A 19,114-nucleotide genomic window follows, 5' to 3' on the forward strand; every position below is an offset into this window, starting at 1 on the left:
TTTATGAAGCTCTTACTAATTCACTGTACAATCCAGTCCTGCCTCCTATTGGTCCATATTATGGGATAAATAAAGACGTGGGAGTGTATCCCGTGCCCGACGTCTGCTGCTCTGCTCTGCTCGCACCCACTCCACTTCACCCCACCCCACGCACACCCCTCCCTCCTCGCACCTCCAGGACGGGGCGCTCGGGTTTGAGTTCAGCCCCTTCGGCTGGAGGCTCGGGTTCGTCCCAGTCGGCGCCCAAACTCATTCCGGAGCCGTGCGCCCACGGGAGAAGCAGCGGCGCGCCACGGACACCAGCGCCGAGGACCGGGGACCGGGCTTCCACTTTCTCGCCATTTCTCGGTGCCGAAGGGAGGACGGGACCCATGGCTGCGTCTTCTGCCGTGTGGGTGGTCGTGCTGTGCCAGCTTCTGGCATCATCGCTGGCTCAGGTGAGACGAACGGACGTGCCCATCCAGCGCTGGGGGAAATATGGGGGAATATGTGGGCGCATCCCCATATTTCAGTACAAAGAAACTTAATCTTGATGAACTTTAGTAAACTCTAATTATGAGTCATTAGGGTAGAGATCTTTTTAAAACCCTTTGACGTCTCTGTATGGTTCCACTAACCTGTTTCCACGCTCAGAGAAGAACGTCTCTTTTTCCTGATCTTATTTACCTGCGAACTGTATAAAGTCGTGCCCATGCGCAGGAATGCGTTGCGCGCCTGGTCACCACAATGCCACCTTTGTTCCCAGAGCTCCATGCTGAGAAACAGATTTGAACTTTATCAGTAAATTGCGATGGGTGTCGAATGCAATATAAATATATATTTACATATCAGTGTTCGTGAAGCACTTGTGTGCCGTGCGTGCGTAATTTGGAATGCGTTACAGAAAGCGCGCAATGCTTTTTTTTCATATGCAAATGTTCTTTTTTCACCAATACAACATTATTGTTGGTCGTCCATAGGATTTCTTCGGTATGCACATGGAGAAAACGTTTTATCAGTATGTGTCTGGCTAATTTTACCCCTAACGCCAAGAGGATAGTGAAGAATATTTGGACATGTCTGGTGTTTTGATACGCAGTGGATTGATTGATAGCATTCATTCGTGAACAGTTGTTGTTTTTGTGATAATGTTGTGCTTGTTTTTAACCTCGCGTGTTCCAGAGACCTGGGCTTCGTGGACCACAGGGGCCTCCAGGACCTCCAGGACCTGAAGGAAAGGATGGCATAGATGTGAGTGGAGATTCTGGTTGAGAAATCGACAGTATTTTGACATAATATCCATGCTTTTGTTGTGATTGTGATAGCCGGAACAATAATATATTATGTCGACTTTCTGCTACACAAAATTTTTGCTTTTAAAATGTACAATCCCTAAGACAGAACATGGACCCTGCAGTGGCATTTAAAAATAGCATCTTACTTTGCAACTAATAACTACTTCTCATTGCAAAGAGGATACTTTTGTGTCTGTTGATGGTTTCAGGGATGTGAATTGTGGAATATGGTCAGATGAACTTTATTTAGAACGCTCCGCCTCCACATCTTCATGCTCCACCTTTAGTTTGGCTTTTGTGGAGATCATAAATACTGCATTTCAGTGTAACAAAGTTAAACAAAAGTGAAATGTTTCAAGTTTCATTAATGGTTTTGCATTCATTGCCCAAAGAATGGAATCATTTCCTCTCATTATCAGTAAACATTTAACTGAATCTCACACCAGGCATTAAAAAATATTGGTCTGACATCTCTGGACTGGAAAAGGAAAGACTTGCACAGGAATTTATAAAGAAAACATTCAATGTTTCCTCAGAAAATGAAAAAAGTTTTGCTGCAATGTGGCTGCCTGCTATGACAGAGGACTCATTCATGCCACCCCGAAAGCCCAATGAGAGCTTCTTAAGTTACTTTTCTCAGACCCCACCCCTTCCTAAAGCCTACCTCCCCAGCCCTATCCAGGGGAACTAGCGGGGTCAGTCTCATGAGGGACTTGATGGTTGTTAACATCCAACCTACTGACATTTAATAATCTTATAATGATGTTATTCATTAATAATAATCAAGTTAGGTAAAATGTTTAATATTTAAATGTTATTTCATTCATTTGCTTCTTGACAGGGTAAACCTGGCCCTCCTGGACTTCCTGGAAAACCTGTAAGTGCATATAGATCCTTTTATGTATCATAATTGAGCATTAAGCCAGTCAGGGAGTGTTATGATATTTTAGTTATTGAGTTTAATTCTGCTCTCATTCCTTATTCAACCCTATGGACTGCCTAACAGGGGCCAAAAGGCAAAGGTGGACTGCCGGGCCAAGCAGGAAAACCAGGACTTCCTGGCCTCCCGGGTGTAGATGTAAGTGATGGCCACACGCCCGTGCAATGTGTTCATAAAGTAGCCACATCTCACATTTCATGACATGGATATGTTTACTATGTTGTTTGTCATGCATGTGCGTAGAGACTGTGCAGCATTGAATATATTTGTTCTGTTTGTAGGGACTTACAGGTAATGATGGACCTGCAGGGAAGGATGGGCCTCCAGGACCAGTAGTAAGTCTACCAGTGTCAGAACACAGCAATCTATGCACAATTTGTTCACATCATATGAGATGATACAGTTATGAATAACAGCAACACATCTCAGGGCAGTGACAGAAACCAGGGATGTTGTTGTCTGCTTTGTGTTAAGTTCACAGAGAAGCTCTGAACATGGGTCACAGTTTGATGCAGACCTGATTTTGAAAGACAAGACTGCAGCTAAGTTTTATACCCCAGCCTGTCAAAGTGGATATGTTGAGCTTCCGCTGGATCTTTGTGGGAAGCTTTTTAATGAGGAAATGTGTGGCTTCTGGTTGGAATTGTTTTGCATTGGCTGCTATGTTCCATAATCCTGCATGGAATGTGGAGACACCAAAACCTGCTTGACCTTTGCATGGTCATAATCTGCTGTGATCGTTTACAGGCAAATCAGGTTAGGATGTAGTAGACATAATCATTGTGAGTTGGCTATTTCTGTTTTTTTTTTTTGTTGCATTTTATAGCCCATTGCCCAATAAGCCATTAACATTAGGCTAATTGTAAAATGAGTATTTGTCTAGTCCCATAATTACCTGGATTTAATTTACCTTTTAACATTGGTAGTAGAAACAGTCTTTTGGCAGATGTGCAAGCAACTTGTGCAATAGAATGTTAAAAGAAAATAGGGCCCTGGATTTAAAAACAAAGGACAGGATCCTTTCCTGAACATCAGCAAAAAGAACATTCAATTAAGGAAGAGTACAGTTGTTGGATGTGCAACTCTGAGGTCTTTGCAGCATACATTTAAATGCTAATGTGTGTGTGTCTGTGTGTGTCATTCCACTGCTTGCACATTCCTGAATTGTACAGGGAAGTATCTGGCTGCAAAGACTGGCAACCTTGGCACTGCTGTGTTAGGTGTCTGAAAAGGTCATTTGCCTTTCACACCACACAAACACACAAAACACAGCTGATGTTTGAGGAGCAGGGTTCCACAGTATTTCTGCGGTGATAGAGGGTGGGGTCGTTCAGTTGAATTTTTTCCCCCCTCAATGCTCCATACTGAAGGCCAGCCCAGGTCATTTCAGGATCATACTTCACAGACAACAGACACAATGGCACCTTTTTTCTGCAGGCAAAGGGGAATTAGTGTTGGTTTTCATGATATCCTAACTGATTGTTGTTTTTAATGTTTTCATTTTATCAAAATGCATCATGGCCATGACAAAATGTTTGTTTTTATAGGGGGATATTGGACCGCCTGGGCCAGGTGGACCTCCTGTAAGTTGAACACCCAAAGAGCAGAGCATGTACATGCACCCATAAAGCACAATTTATATGGCTGTACCTGTCTGTCAAAACAACCACACACAAGCTGTCTCTCTGAATCACAATCTAACACGTCAATTTCTTCTTTGGGGATCCATTTTCATTCCTCATCATGCTGTAAACATAATATCATAAAATCTCCATCAAATCAGACTTCTCTAGTGTGCTGTAGGCAGAGTGTTATGTAGAGTGTGTTTATGCTCCAGTTCATCAAACTTTAATGAGATAAAATTGATTACAAATATCACAAAGGCATGTGCTAAATCATACATATTGCTGATGTATTCAGATGTATTGTGTAGCTGTTGAGGCTTTGCTGTTGCAGTGTTCATGGTTTTCTCTGTGTCTTATTTAGGGCAGGGGAAGACCAGGAGCTCCAGTAAGTGCACACCTTTTTTAATGTTACATTTAATTCTCTGATGAAGTGCAGTTCTTGTATAGCCTCTAATAGCTTGCTGATACTCTATATATATATATAGCTAATATTTTTGTGTGTATTTTGTGATATACACTGAATGAGGTCTGTGCATATTTTTTTATGAACTCAGGGGCCTCCGGGTGCCAATGGACTTCCAGGTGGACTTGGACCTCAAGGGCCATCAGTAAGAATCAGTCATAGCAATTAATAGCAATTATTTTATAGATTTTATATCCGATTTTTAAAACACAGAAAAGTCATGACCCTCTGCAGAGACATTTTAGTTTTGTCCAAGAGGGTACGGCGAGAGGAGAAGCATATGTAATCAGTGCTCTGCTGGAGAGGTGATTTCATGTGGACTTAAGTGGCCAGCTAGGATGATTTCACACAAAAACCATGAAAAAAGGGACAAAGGCAAATAATCACCTGTGATTTGAAGTGACTTCTGATTTGTTACAAGAGACTGGGGATTTTTGATTAGAAAGCATATTTTAAACCAGAATGTCAGCACAAAGGTTTTATGAGATTAAAAGGCCATTTTAAGTGGAGAAAATACATGAAAACTACCACTCAATTTCCTAATTATTATACTGGGTGCGTTATTGTGTCAAGTCTGATGTGCTTTGCTGGTCTTCTGCAGCATTATAGTGTTCATTTTTATCTTTCATCACTCAGGGCGCTGAAGGTCTTGCAGGACTTCCTGGCCCCCCAGGACCCGATGGACTCCCAGTAAGAAGAGCTAAAGTGTTTGCATGTGCCTTGGAAGCAGTTATTCATTTCAGTATTTTACTGGCCGTGACACCTGTGGTGATAATGACCAACACCAGGAGATTACTGCCTTAATTTCTGAACTGTGTATTTAAAAAAATGCAATTCAGATTAGATTAGAATAGAACGTTTAAAAATATTTAATTGTTGAAGTGTACTACTGCCACCTACTGGTTGCATGTGGAGGGTTTTATTTGAAAAATCACTATATTCTGTGTTCTCTGCTGTCCTGGGTGTTGGTGGAGAAAACGTGTTAAAAGTTTGTCTTTCTCAGGGTCTGCCAGGGACTCTTCCTGAAGGTGGTGGAGATCTTTTAGTAAGTTTTGCAGAGCAAATGTACCAAATTGTAACGCTAGTCAGAGCATCTTCAGTTACTGTCAATGGATTCAGGATCATGGGCACCCAAATCACATTGGCAGTTAATACAAAACATCACAATACAAATGCAACATGAAATAACACACAAAATAACCTGGTAGTCCTTTAAAAAATATTCAGGATTTCATTATGAGGATTATTTTTTAAAGATAAAATCAGCTGAACTGATTGATTTTACTGAGGATTGTTCAATTATTTTTATCATTTCAGTGTCCGGCTATCTGCCCTCCAGGCCCCCCTGGTCCTCCAGGAATGCCAGGATTCAAGGTACCACACAGCAAATACATAATACCACCATCAGGAGGTACATTAAGATAGTAATTAGCATACTATCTCCCTCTCTTTCTTTTCATTAGGGACATACGGGACACAAAGGGGACAAAGGAGAGCTTGGGAAAGATGGAGAGAAGGTGAGTTTGTTTGACTTGGAGACTTATTCCTGCACCTCAACACATTTATAGCATTTATCAGACGCCCTTATCCAAAGTGTCCTACAACCAGTAGTTACAGTGGAGCAACTCCGGGACACAATGGTAGTAAGTGGTGTTTGAACCTGGGTCTTCTGGTTTGTAGGCAAGTGTGTTACCCACAATGCTACTACCACTGCCTACTCGACTCTAGAGGTACCTTGAGGGATGAGAATTGTAAAATGTTTATCGGGTCATATACCCGAAAATGAAAGGATGCAGTGATAGGTCTTGGTTTGCCTTCTGCTGTTGTGGGATGCTCTTGAAATCAGACTTTACTTGTACTCATTTGTGCAGTGTGTGGGTTTATTGATGTAGTAATGTCTAAGTGCACCAAGAGTATCGTCTGCGATACTGCGATACCTCATGGGAATCATTAATGTTCAAGTACAGCTTTTTTCCTGTTTTGCCTGTGTTGCTATTTGATAACACTTAAACCTTTTTGAATGAGATATTCAGAGATGAATCCATTTATGAAATGAATTTTCAATACCAGTATTTGACCAGTCTGGAGCAGCTTGTTTCACATGAGCATGTAGTACCCCTCAGCTTGTGTAATATTGAGTAGTGCTGCTCCTGTAATGTATACTCACTCTAGTGGTAAACTGGGAGACTCTTTTGCTCATTTGTTGCTGTTGTTTTCTTGTTTTTTTGAGAAAGAGAGAGCAAGAGAGAGAGAGAGAGAGAGAGAAAGAGGTTATTGGTAATTTCACAGCTGCTGTGTTTGAATGCTGTGTATTCTTATTCTTAACATCCTAATTTGTTGACCAGCAGTACTGGCAGTGGGCAAGAACCACTGAACTACAGTGTGCTGTTCCTATAGTGTAGTGTAGATCTATTTGTATATTATACAGTAGCGTACTACTGCTTCCATTGTACTGTAATGTACTACACTGCTAATCATGATGCGTACAATTTCAGGCCTAATTTTCAGGACACATAGTCCAGTATTGCTCAACATGGAGCACCAAAACTCTATATTTTTACACACAGACTCTATTTCGGCTTATTTTACTCAGCATGAACATTTCTTCTCTCTAACAGGGCGATCAAGGGCCTCCAGGTCCACCGGGCATTCCTGGGACAGTGGGCCTCCAAGTACGTCATGTCTTTGTCAAATTCTGTTTCTTCTTGCTGTTTTTTCTGCCCCTTACATTCTTTCTCTCTGCACCTCCATTTCCTTGTCCTCCTCTGATTTGACAGTAAATGTTAAACTTGCCCTTTAGGCCCAGTGTTTTTATTCTCTACAGAGCCTGTGTCTAGACGGCCTGGTCCACAGGTAGTCACTTCTGATGTGCTCTGCTTCCGTATCTAGCGGTGACAAGAACATTGCAGTGGGTCATCATAGTGGGCCGGCCTGCCTAATTATTTTTTGATGGGCTTTGGGCTCTAATATGGCAATGCATTCGTTTCAGCTGTTGGTTTTGTGTTGCCATTAATAAATGTTTAACTCAACATTCAGCCTGTCATTTAAACCACAGAGGGTAAAGCCGTGAATGAGACAATGGCATAATTCGTTCCTGTCTGATGTGATCTCTGCCTGTGCCGCTCCAGGGTCCACGGGGTTTGAGAGGACTTGCAGGCCCCGAGGGGCCAGTAGGGGACAGGGTGAGTACAGCAGGATTAAATTATTCTGTTCAGGTCCCTTGTTAATGATAAATGCAGTAGCTGTGGCCCTGATATCATGCACCACCAACTGCTCATGCTGAAAATGTGAGCCGTTGCAAAAGATTGAAACTAATATATTAATATATCAGAAATATAGATTTATTTCTAGGTTGGGGCACATTTTGGTTATTGTTTATGAACCTGAACTTCATCCACAGTACTCTCTTCTTAGGGATTGCCTGGTTTCAGGGGTAAGCCTGGCGTCGCTGGAATGATCGGGAAAACTGTGAGTGTTTCTGTGCTTAAAATGTTTCAGTTAATTTTGAAGACTGTCCCATCTCTAAAACACGTTCAATCATTCTTTGAAATATGCCATGACTCTCGGAATTGAAGTGTCATTTGATCATTCCAGGGCGATAGCGGTGAGAAAGGTCCACAGGGAATCAAAGGGCCCAAGGGAGAAATTGTAAGTAAACGTGTTTCAGTTCAGTTGTGATGTTCAGATAATGTGATGTGCATAGAATGAGGTAATAAATGTGTCTTTTTGCACCTCACAGGGTAAAATTGGTCCCAAAGGCACTCCAGGCGGAGTAGGGCCTAAAGGGGAGCCTGTAAGCACTTGTCAATCACTCTTTTAAAGAGTTGATATGAAATAAATAAGTACATTTATAAAATGTCTCAACTCTTTTTGGGCCCAGGGCATGCCTGGCAGAGATGGGAAGGATGGCACACAGGGGTTAGATGGAGAAAAAGTAAGTTGTGCTTTCATTTTGGTATTGCCGCGATGAAAGCCTCGGCCGTCCCCTCTGGCTACATATCGCCGATGTCACAGTGACAACGTTTCTCTTTGTTACCAGGGTGATGCAGGCCGATCTGGGGTTGCGGGTGAGAAGGGCCCTAATGGGCTGCCTGTAAGTATTTGCATTTGTCTGAAACACTTCCAGAACAGAACAATGCATTTTGCTGAAAGGAGGACTGCAGCACTGATCCACTTCCCAATTCTGCATGGCATTTGCATGTATTAATCTTCCTTCATATTCCTCTTAAGAACACAGTTGGTCAATAAAGAATCAAGGGGTGTAAAACATAATGCCAGAAAATGAAAATATATATAAATAGGTTGCATTATGCAGATATGTATTGACATTTTTTAATATAAATGCCTACTGGATGGGTTAATGTACCTGCTTGCTCTGCAGTACAGACAATGTTGATAATCGATTAATAAATGTTGCCGGAACATCTGTATGAATCTACAAAGTATTCTGTCACAACAAGCAAAACCACTTCATCCACCTCAATTTAGCATGGCATTGATTTGTTTTGTTGTGTGTTACAGGGACTGCCTGGCAAGGCTGGGGCAAAGGGAGCCAAAGGGACAGTTGTAAGTGGGATTAGTTTTCTTTCATTATGATTTCTGTTGTGGATTGTTATAAAAGTAATAATCAAATGGGCCTAATAATCTAATTACCAACAACTGATCCGTACTTGCGTTGTGTTGTGACAGGGTGATCCTGGTGAAATGGGAGAAGCAGGGCCCTCTGGAGAGCCAGGTATTCCTGTATGTATCCTCAAAGGATCCTGCGGTTTAAGTGTAATCTGGGGTGCATAATAGATTAAATATATTATTTCATTAGAAGTGGTCTAGATGATAAAGCTAATATTGTACCTCTTTTTCTAAAGTTATCGTGGTGTCTCAATGTAAATTATTTTTCAATTGGTGGCGATATCAATATCACTGTCTCTTCCCACAGGGTGAGATTGGGATCCCTGGAGAGAGAGGAGAAGCTGGACCAAGGGGCGTGGCTGTAAGTACAAACATGGATCAGTCACTTCACTTTTTACATTGACCATGGCTGATCTCAATACAAGGCGTTTGCCAGATAATGAAAGATGATATGCCATTTCCATGGAGAAAACATGGACTGTAACTATCCAGGCACAATTCTGATTCAAGCAGGAACTTTTAAAACATTCTGGATTAAGATGTAAATGAAAATGGGCCTTTGTATATAATATAACATATTGGATTGCATAGATAATGAGGAAAATATGTTACCTTGTTGCTTAGCAATGAAGATATGGCCGTACCATAATGAGAACACAAAGGTCAGCACCAACATTAGCTTAGTGTGTCTACATATAGATTTGTATGCTGCAGATGACATATAGATTTGACAAACACACACACAAATAGAGATAAACGGAAAACACATAAGCCAGAGACAGCAGACAATTAAATACAGCAGAAGCAATATCATGAATGAGTGGAGAAATCAAGAAAAAGTGCTGGCAGCGAATGTTGACATTGCTGTCTATGGAAACTAATTGAAAAATTGATAAGAAATACAACAAATAATAAATAACCCAGGTTATTTTCAAAGGTTACTGTCAAAACTATAATTGAATTCTGTCTTTCTTGTTCCAAAAATAAATGACTTTCTGTAGCGTTCAAATAATACTGTTTACATAGAGAATAAAAACGCAAAATACCTTCACGCCCCTTTTAATGATGGTTTAGATAAGATGCTGCCTCAGCAAGTACCTGGATGTACCTGGTTTTCATTCTATTTCATGCTTCGTCCCCATGGCCTGTTTCAGGGTAGCATTGGATTGGTGGGGAATATTGGACCAGTGGGGATTAAAGGATTCCAGGTGAGTAAAACCACAAAAGCCAAAGAGATCAATGGAAATGAAAATGAATGAATTCTTAATAAATAAACTATCAATATCATAATTTGTTTATAAAGAAAAGACATGAACAGAGAAACGGAATGTGTTTTATACTATTATCTAAATGATATCTAATTTTAAATTATAAAAACTATTAAACCACGTGTGGCAGGTTCTGAATGATTGGTGCATCTTGTTTAGGGTGTTAAAGGAGCCCTTGGTGACCCCGGCCTTCCTGGGCCCACCGGAATCCGTGGCATTTTCGGTGAAAGGGTGAGTTGGTGCGGAGAATGCAGCATGGGGGCTGTCGAGTCATTTCTGAGCTGGTGAATAAAAATGAATGAATATTAATAAAATAGTTTACAGGTGAGGATTGCAAAATGAGGAATATGAATTTGAAAACTGTGATGTTCAGAAGTTCCCCAAATGTGTAAAACTGGTGTTGTCATAGATGCATAAGAATTGAAATATATTCTGTGGAGAAGGTGAAGATCATGACAAGATTCCACCATGACAACAAATAGGCCTTCATGAAATGGACACAGGGTCAGTTCCCTGCTCTCTGCTCTCTACCATGTTTAAAGCAACAGCCTTCCCCTCACATCCCTCCCTCCTCCTAAGCTGGAACGTGTTTTCATTAGCGGCATGTGGAGAGGTAGGGAACAAAGCCCCCTCCTGTTGATGGTGCCGGCTTGGAACAAAGCCTGCTTATATCCAGCCCTTCCATGGGCTTCGGGGTTTCAGAGTACACAGCACACAGCCCGCCGGCTCTCCCCAAGAGCCAGAAAACCCCGGGCTCCCCTGTTCACTGTTTATTCTCTCTGCTCGTCTCTCAGGGGCCAACAGGAGCATCAGGGCCGAAAGGAGACATGGTGAGCGTTTCATTCATCTGTTGCACGTCTACTTTGGAGAGTCCTGAGTTGGAAACACAGCTGTCACGTACCCACTCATTCCTTGGTCTTTCTGTATAGGGTGTAGCCGGAAGTGATGGTCTGCCAGGAGAGAATGGAGAATCAGTGAGTCTTAAGTTTTATCAAAATGTAAAATTAAGTTCTAATTAAGCATTTCATTTTGTGAAAAATGAAATAATGTTGATGTTGGTGTTTGATTTGATGCTATGTGTTTAAAATAAATAGTTTATGATTCATTTTTTAATTATTTTTATGTGAAATGTTTTTTAAATACATATGTTAAATGAATATGTTTGTAAAATGAAGGAAACTGGTGTTAATGAGATGTGAAATGGATGAGGACAATCATGACAATAATTCTTTGTTTTTACAGGGTCCATTCGGTCCTGTAGGCCAGAAAGGAGAGGTGAGAGCATGAGCATGAAATCACATTGAAATTAAACAATAAAGACTACATGCAAATGGAGAAAAACGATTTAAATAAATTACTGGAGAAGTTCATTTTTGCTGTCATGGTACACTTGTCCAAAAGAACAAGGAATGATCGCCGCAGATTAATATAAACCCTAATTTTATGGTGAAAGTGGTGTCTTATAGGACTCAGAACTCAAAACATCTGGAAATGTGATCACTCACAGTTGGTGCTGCAGTGTATTTAGTGAAGTGTAGTCAAGTCCTGGATTTTGCATATTCAACAATGACATTCAACAATAATATGAATATAATATTCGCTAAATAAAACGCTGTAACTAGCACAATGAGGTTTTGTGTAATCTGAATGATGTGATTGCATGGGGAGGGGGATGGAAAACACTATGAGGCCAAGTGATAGGCCCAGGCATTCATATATTTTCATATAAGTGGCCCTCATTGAAAAAAGTTTGAACACCCCCGTTCTATGATGATGATGCCTCCATCCACTCCCACTTGGTTATGAAAATCATAAAATACTTAAAGCTTCAATCATCACGTCCATTTGAACACCAACTAAAAACCCACCCCATCATAAACACACCATATGATGGAATATCTTTCAGATTTTCAGTACGTGAATAATAAAACAGGATCATCTGTCACCAGTAGCTCGAAAGCTAGTCTGGTGGCTGATGATTCCAAATGCCTTGCTGAAACCTGATGTTGGGTTTTCCTTTTATTTGTTATCACTCTACAGTGCACCACAGAGAAGCTAGATAATATTATGCAGATTTCCAACTAACTTCTGTCTGAAACTCTTTAAACCCCTGCTTGCAGATTAAGTGCATTCCAGAGGACATTTTACGCTTAACTGGATTAATTTTTCCTCCTGGATTGCTCCTTTAGCTCTATTAACATTATTTTTGCTGAGAACCAGGTGAGGAAAGTAGACAGTGTTGCTGCTGATGCCTTCAGCTCAATTAATGAAAGCGCAGAAGTGAAGCACTCGTGTGCTCCTCTCTCTCCGCCGCTGCCTGCCACTTGTATGTGTCTCAGGGCAGCCGAGCAAGTGCCGTGTTTACTGATTAGATTGTTATAAACTGAATTGTGTGATCATTGTTAACTGTCTCAGAATCTTATTATTCAAAGGAGCGAACCATGGAAGATGCCGTGTGTATATATAGGCAAGATTGTGGCCTAATGCTTATAACAATATATTTTTCTCCATTTGACATGTAGTATTTTGGGGGAATATGCCCACTAGGCCTATTGTTTGAATTCTGTTTGATGTGTTTTTATGTTGCATAAACATCCATCCAAAATCTGTGGTACTGAGAATTGTCGCCATCTCATCATCGCTCTCACCCAACAGGGTTCATGAAATATCTGTATTTTGTTGGTTTTCTAGAGTGGCAAGCATGGAGAACTGGGACCTAAAGGTTTGGGGGGGCCACAAGGAGAGCAAGGCGCCAGGGGGTTCCCCGGAAAGTCAGGAATTAGGGGACTGCAGGGAGAGCAGGGCATGCCGGGCGTCGCTGGAAAACCTGGTGTTCCTGTAAGTGACCTTCACAACGCTGCTTTCGGTCCTTGGCTGCTCTCATTAGGGGTCGTCAGAGCAGATAATTGATTTGGTGCCATATGCACCTCCCCATTTACCCTGGGCTTGGGACCACCACCAAAGAAAAAATTGCTTACGTCCGTCCCCATAAAGTAATGTTCTTCAATTTCGTATTTGCTATCTGTCTCACTTTAACTCCCAGGGTAAACTGGCAAGTGAGCAGCACATCCGCGAGCTCTGCGGACCAATGATTGATGGTGAGCATTCCATATTTTCCCTTACAAGAATACATTTTTGCACCCGATGACATTCAGACATGATGTTGTTCCTCTCTCAGCTCAGATCGCCCAGCTGGCTGCCAACCTGAGGAGACCTCTGGCTCCTGGTGCAGTTGGTCGGCCTGGGCCCGCAGGCACACCAGGGCCACAAGGCGTGGCTGGTTCCGTTGGACACCCTGGGTCCCGTGGACCTCCAGGATACAGAGGACTTCCAGGAGAACTGGGTGACCCTGGTCCCAGAGGTAGCTTTCAGTTCACTTATTTACTTGTATACATTTAACATGTACATTTAAATTCATTGGTTGAACTTTCATTGTATTCAGCCCCTTGGAGAAACATTTAGGTGTGTTGTTTAGCAATGATATTTACATTTACAGCATTTATCAGACGCCCTTATCCAGAGCGACTTACAGTCAGTACTTACAGGGTGGTAGTAGCCTAGTGTGTGAACCACAAGACCCAGGTTCAAATCCCACTTACTACCATTGTGTCCCTGAGCAAGACACTTAACCTTAAGTTGCTCCAGGGAGACTGTCCCTGTAACTACTGGTTGTAAGTCGCTCTGGATAAGGGCGTCTGATAAATGCTGTAAATGTAAATGTACAGGGACAGTCCCCCCCTGGAGCAACTTAGGGTTAAGTGTCTTGCTCAGGGACACAATGGTAGTAAGTGGGATTTGAACCTGGGTCTTCTGGTTCATAGGTGAGTGTGTTACCCACTAGGCTACTACCACCCAGTATGATATGGTAGCAGCAGGATAGCAAAGCAAAAGTGCAGCCTGAAGAAATGACTTTCAGTGAATTTCACTGCATTAACAAATGCGTTTGAAAGTCTGATGGTGCCACAGGAGCCACTGCTGTGACTGCAAAGCACCTAAAAATTCCGGAAGCTTGTTCCAATAGCGTTATTGCTATGCTATTCAATTCATCAAGCAGAACTGGACTATATAGTGATGAACTTGTATTTAAGGAGTTTTTAACTTTTATTACATGTTACAGGTGATGGAGGTGAACAGGGCGATAAAGGTCCAGTAGGTAAAGCTGTCGACGGTCCGGATGGTGACCAAGGAGATCAAGGTATGGCCAGCGTAGTTAGTGCTGAAAGATCTGATTGCATGACACTGAAGGTTAGTTTTGTTCTAATGTGTCGGCCAATGCTCTGCCATATCTGCTTAGGTCCTCCTGGTGTGGCTGGCATAGTTAAAGATGGCCGAGATGGGGCGCCCGGCGATCCCGGTGAGCCAGGCGAGCCGGGCCGACCGGGACGAACCGGACACTACGGACCCCACGGGATCTGCGACACGTCAGCCTGCCAGGGAGCATCCGTCGCTGGGAAGTCCAGCAACCCCAAGAACCATTAAACACTTTAGATCGCCCTAACCCTGAATGACAGCCTAGCACAGGGAGAGAAGAATGCACAGAGACGGACGAGGAAGACACCAAAGTTACTTCTTTAATATATTTAAAACACCAAACAGGAATAACAGAGAGAAAAGAAAGAGTGCGAGAGCATCCTGGGACGACAAGGAGTTGGAAGCAAACAAGGAATAACTGAAGACTCCTCCCATGAACACGTGGAGCTGCCTTCCATCTACTGCACTCCAAGTACCATCAAAGGTTTCGAGAACATTAAACACGAGTGGAAAAGCGGTTCTTGTTCATTTAAACCCAGTGCTCCTGTACAAATTTGTTCCCCTGTTATTTAAATTTGTTTTTTTTTTCGTGTACATAACCCTCCCCAGACGAAGCAACAACTGTGATTGTATTGCTACACTGAGGAGGAGCGGCAGAGAAAGCCCCACTGCTTCAGCTGGGAATTTACCTCAAGACGGGCTAAGGCAGAACATCCATATTCAGGTGTTTCAGAGAGCTTTGCCATTGTCCGATTAAAAAAAAAAAAACGATATGCGAAATTTGCTGCACCCAATGCATTTTCTCACACGCTAGGTTTGTTTTTAATGCAAACTGAGTATCTTGAAATTTTTGAAATGTGTTGAAATGTGTTTTTTTATCGTGTTTGGACAGACAATAAAAACAAGAAATTGTTTCTCCTACAGAAACTCTTAACTCATTGCCGAAATGTGGGCTTATTCACTTTTTTCTTCAAAAATCCACTTCATCCACTGTGTAATGGTGCTGTAACTATTAAATATACATGATTTTAAATACTATTTATTATTTGTGAGTAACTGTTGTATGTACAGTAATACACTATAGCACCATGTTGTAAGAAATAACGAATAAAGCCACTTTTCAGTAAAACATTTCTTTCTTTTAGGAATCCAGTGTTGTCCAGTTAGTTGAAAATGGCAACGCGCGCATAAACAGTCATGTTCCAGACTTCGCTGTCAAAACAATGAGGCAATTTATTTTTTCCATGCTGAAACACCACAATACACTAACAGCAATCAAATAATAGTAATTAAAAAACATACTATTAACATACTATTAATAAATTCGCACTGTATGACAGCTTTTCAAAATAATTGGATGCGATTTTCTGCCACCCTGTAATTTAAACGATATTTGTTTCTTTCACCATGAGGCTATTGTAGTGTATCACTCAAAATAAAGCGTCACAGAGAAATGATGCCATCTACAGCTGATTTTCTATAACTTTCTAGTTTTATGAAAACTACAGTCTGATCCCATTCCGGACCGTCAAGGACAGCTTTCATGCAGTACAAAGGATGAAAAGATCAATGTAAACACAACCAAACGTGTCAAATATACACTGAAAGTCCTATGGCTTTGGTGATTTATAGGTGGACAACTGCAACACCCACACACACGTATACTAAAGAACTATCCCATGAAAGCCATCTATAGTTTTGTCATTAACCATATTTTTTCTACACTAGTAACAAACTTTCTGTGTTAAAATTAATAAAAAACATTAAACTGATAAATGCTTAATTGAAGTGACTTAATAAATACTGTATAAATAAGTACTAATACTGTATAGTAACCCAAATAAATAAGCAATAAATACATTTAAAAAATAAATGAATGTGTCCAAAACCAAAACATAGTGCTGATTGTAGTAATAGTTAACCTTGAATGCGGGCGCACTTTTGGAACATCTTCTGACAGCACACACTGGGCTTTACCACTGGTTTGAGGTGCCATACGTCTCCTTTGTGCTGCTGTTTAGTTGCTGCTCAAGAGCTGATGACACAATGCTGGACTTCATCACTCCAGTTTTAACAGAGAAGGTGCTCTGGAAATCCTACAAAAACACAGCAGACATGTATGTATCTTTTGTAAAGAGCACTGTAATATAGTCACAATATGTTAAAACCCTGCCTGGGTTCATACGGGCTGTGGTACCTGTTTAAGGGAGTCTCCGTGGATCTCTCTGATGTATTTGAGGAAGGCTGTGGTCCACTGTAAGGTGGTGGCCTTATCGGTCTCAGAGGAGCAGAAGGGGACAAGTAGATTCAACTCGTCACAGCACTGACGGATCCTCCTCCTGTCAATGGTGTGGAAGTATGTGAGATCCACTCTGAGCTTTAGGTACATACATAGCAAACAACCATGGTTCCTGCATGTCTGACCTGCGATCTCGTTCCTTGTTGTTATGTCTCTCTCTGCGTTGCATGCATTCCAGAGGAGTTGCTAGTCTTCTGCCTCCGATGGCATCTTTGGACCTACCACCGCCATTCAAGTGTCCAGACCCTGCAATGGTGCTCAGGATCTGACGGCCGTGAGGTACACATGTACTGGACTGTTTCAAGGGACCTGTTCAAAAAAAAAAAAAATTAAGAGTATGTGAAGAGTGCTGGTGCACTTGTGGTGTACAAATGAACCAAGTTAAAACTCCTACCCCAGTACAAATTCTGCAATGGCAAAGTACGAAAGCACTTAATAATAAAGGGAGTGAATCTGTAATCCCGAGCAATACACGTTTTTTTCGTATTATTATTAAGAAAGGTTAAAGCAGGAATACCACTAGAGAGGGTCCAGGATATTATAGAGAATTAAACAAATTCATAAATTGTAATCACAGTATCAGTCACGAAAACCTGAATGTTTCTGTAAGAAGAAGACCAGTGATCATGGTGATTTTGTATAGAAGATGCATCTTCGAGTCTGCAGTTACCCTGTCTACAGTTGAAATGGTTGGGAATGACCAGTTCTGCGTGTTTACCGCCCTCTTGTATGTGTGCGAGACCTCCATGACCCTACAAAGCAAAAAATTCAACACATTAATCACAAGACGTTTAAAGGCACGACCTTTACTGTAAAATAAGTCCATGAACAACTAGCCAGGGACGCCTCAAAAACATACTTCTATGTAATAAAAAGTGGCAGTATTAATAAGGTGTATGTGTTACTTACCCAATCTTGACAGCATAAAGATGTGGGATTATATTTTTGTGTACAAAAAGAAATTATATGTAAACAAAACACATCATGTGAAAAGTATAACCTGTATAAATTGTATTTAGTCCTGAAAGAAATAGGAATAGCAACTACTGGCAAATGTTAGGTTGCTCTATAAAAATAAAGAACATTTACATACACAACAAGGTTGACACCTACGGTGCTGAAGATGCTCCCTCTGTCTGGGAATGTCTTGTCTGTCTGGGAATGGACAGCTATTCCAGTTGATTCGGACGGATGGCGCAGTGGTTTCAATAGCCTTAAAAAAAAAAAAAAACAGCACGTCTATATCTGTGGCTCACGATCAACGCGACCATGACCTGACGTGAATGAAGCCTTACGTGTTCAAGGACTCTGAATGGGGCTCACGCACGTCAGCGTAACAAGGGGTGCGGCTGAAGCGCTTCTCGAGGCATACACGGGCTGGCGGATGGCCATTCATCTCCAGCAGTGAAGTGCCATTCTGACCACACACGTCCACCCGGCTCCTGCCTGCTTGTGGGCCAAATCTGGCCTTGCCCAGCACAGAGCTCGGGACCTCTCCGCCAGAGGGTGGAGTCCTCTCCCCCCGCGTGAGGCTGCTGCCAGGCTCCCTGTCTAATACCACTTCCTCGTTGCCCACATGGTGGCACCCTGCTAAGATGGGCCCTGAAGAGGGGGGTGCGGAGGAGCTGGCCGCGTTGCGGATCTCCGGCCTGGCTCCACCTGAGCCACCTTGCTCCGTCCCTTCCACCTGAGACTGGATAACGTGCTGAAGATGGGTGTATTCCACATCAGAAATTTCCATGATGTTGAACTCCGTTGCATGGACACCATAAATGCCTTCATTTTGACCAACAATTACACTAATAGGCTGAGACATGAACTCGCCATGAAGGGATTTGCAAGTAACAGATGTGGTCATTCTGTTGAAAAAAAAGTATAGTGTACATTCATTTAAACATTATAATTTAATATCAGATCAAAATTAAAATGGGAGATAATTACTTGTTGGCGCTACATAAGCTAGTAGCTAAAGTTCATTAAGCTACAATCTGATGGATACGCTCGCCAAACGCGATACCAAAAACTATATAACATATTAATTCATATAGCGACTTCGCTAGCGCCATTACTATTTACATGTGAAGCAAACCTTCACGTTAAATCCTGATCAGCCGCCAAACTGCCCTTTGTTCCTCAAATGAATTTCCCGCGCTGGCGAACGACCGACAGGTGGTGCGCATGCGCAGACCGTCTCTCCGCGCCCTGGTCCCGTATGACGGACTCTACGAGTGTACGACTTTCAAAAACGAATCTGTAATGGTTCATCAGTTGCAGACACTGCTCTAACTGTCTGCGGCTATTCCAAAAGATGCGACCAGTGGCGGTTTTTGCTATGGGCGACATGAGCGGGTTGCCCAGTGTGGCA

General features: G+C 42.0%; 2 protein-coding genes across 2 annotated transcripts; one reads left to right on the plus strand and one right to left on the minus strand.

The window, feature by feature from the left end:
• The first annotated feature begins 189 nt into the window (after nucleotides 1-189).
• Nucleotides 190-15,581, plus strand: col9a3 (collagen, type IX, alpha 3). The gene is made up of 32 exons (XM_028993252.1): nucleotides 190-437; nucleotides 1,162-1,230; nucleotides 2,116-2,151; nucleotides 2,281-2,352; nucleotides 2,496-2,549; nucleotides 3,762-3,797; nucleotides 4,201-4,224; nucleotides 4,394-4,447; nucleotides 4,939-4,992; nucleotides 5,306-5,347; nucleotides 5,620-5,676; nucleotides 5,766-5,819; nucleotides 6,921-6,974; nucleotides 7,431-7,484; nucleotides 7,717-7,770; nucleotides 7,897-7,950; nucleotides 8,042-8,095; nucleotides 8,183-8,236; nucleotides 8,342-8,395; nucleotides 8,824-8,868; nucleotides 8,992-9,045; nucleotides 9,239-9,292; nucleotides 10,086-10,139; nucleotides 10,359-10,430; nucleotides 10,994-11,029; nucleotides 11,129-11,173; nucleotides 11,442-11,474; nucleotides 12,891-13,037; nucleotides 13,243-13,297; nucleotides 13,378-13,560; nucleotides 14,317-14,394; nucleotides 14,494-15,581. Exons 1-32 carry the CDS (start codon nucleotides 372-374, stop codon nucleotides 14,676-14,678), a joined length of 2,037 nt encoding a protein of 678 aa, XP_028849085.1. The 5' UTR covers nucleotides 190-371; the 3' UTR covers nucleotides 14,679-15,581.
• Nucleotides 15,582-16,423: 842 nt separating this feature from the next.
• Nucleotides 16,424-18,607, minus strand: LOC114798040 (transcription factor-like 5 protein). The gene is made up of 6 exons (XM_028993402.1): nucleotides 18,045-18,607; nucleotides 17,863-17,962; nucleotides 17,420-17,501; nucleotides 16,875-17,058; nucleotides 16,648-16,789; nucleotides 16,424-16,546 (listed from the first exon to the last, which is right to left on the minus strand). Exons 1-6 carry the CDS (start codon nucleotides 18,605-18,607, stop codon nucleotides 16,424-16,426), a joined length of 1,194 nt encoding a protein of 397 aa, XP_028849235.1.
• Nucleotides 18,608-19,114: the final 507 nt, after the last annotated feature.

This window comes from Denticeps clupeoides, chromosome 10 (assembly GCF_900700375.1).
Source record: "Denticeps clupeoides chromosome 10, fDenClu1.1, whole genome shotgun sequence".
Classification (NCBI taxonomy): Eukaryota; Metazoa; Chordata; class Actinopteri; order Clupeiformes; family Denticipitidae; genus Denticeps; species Denticeps clupeoides.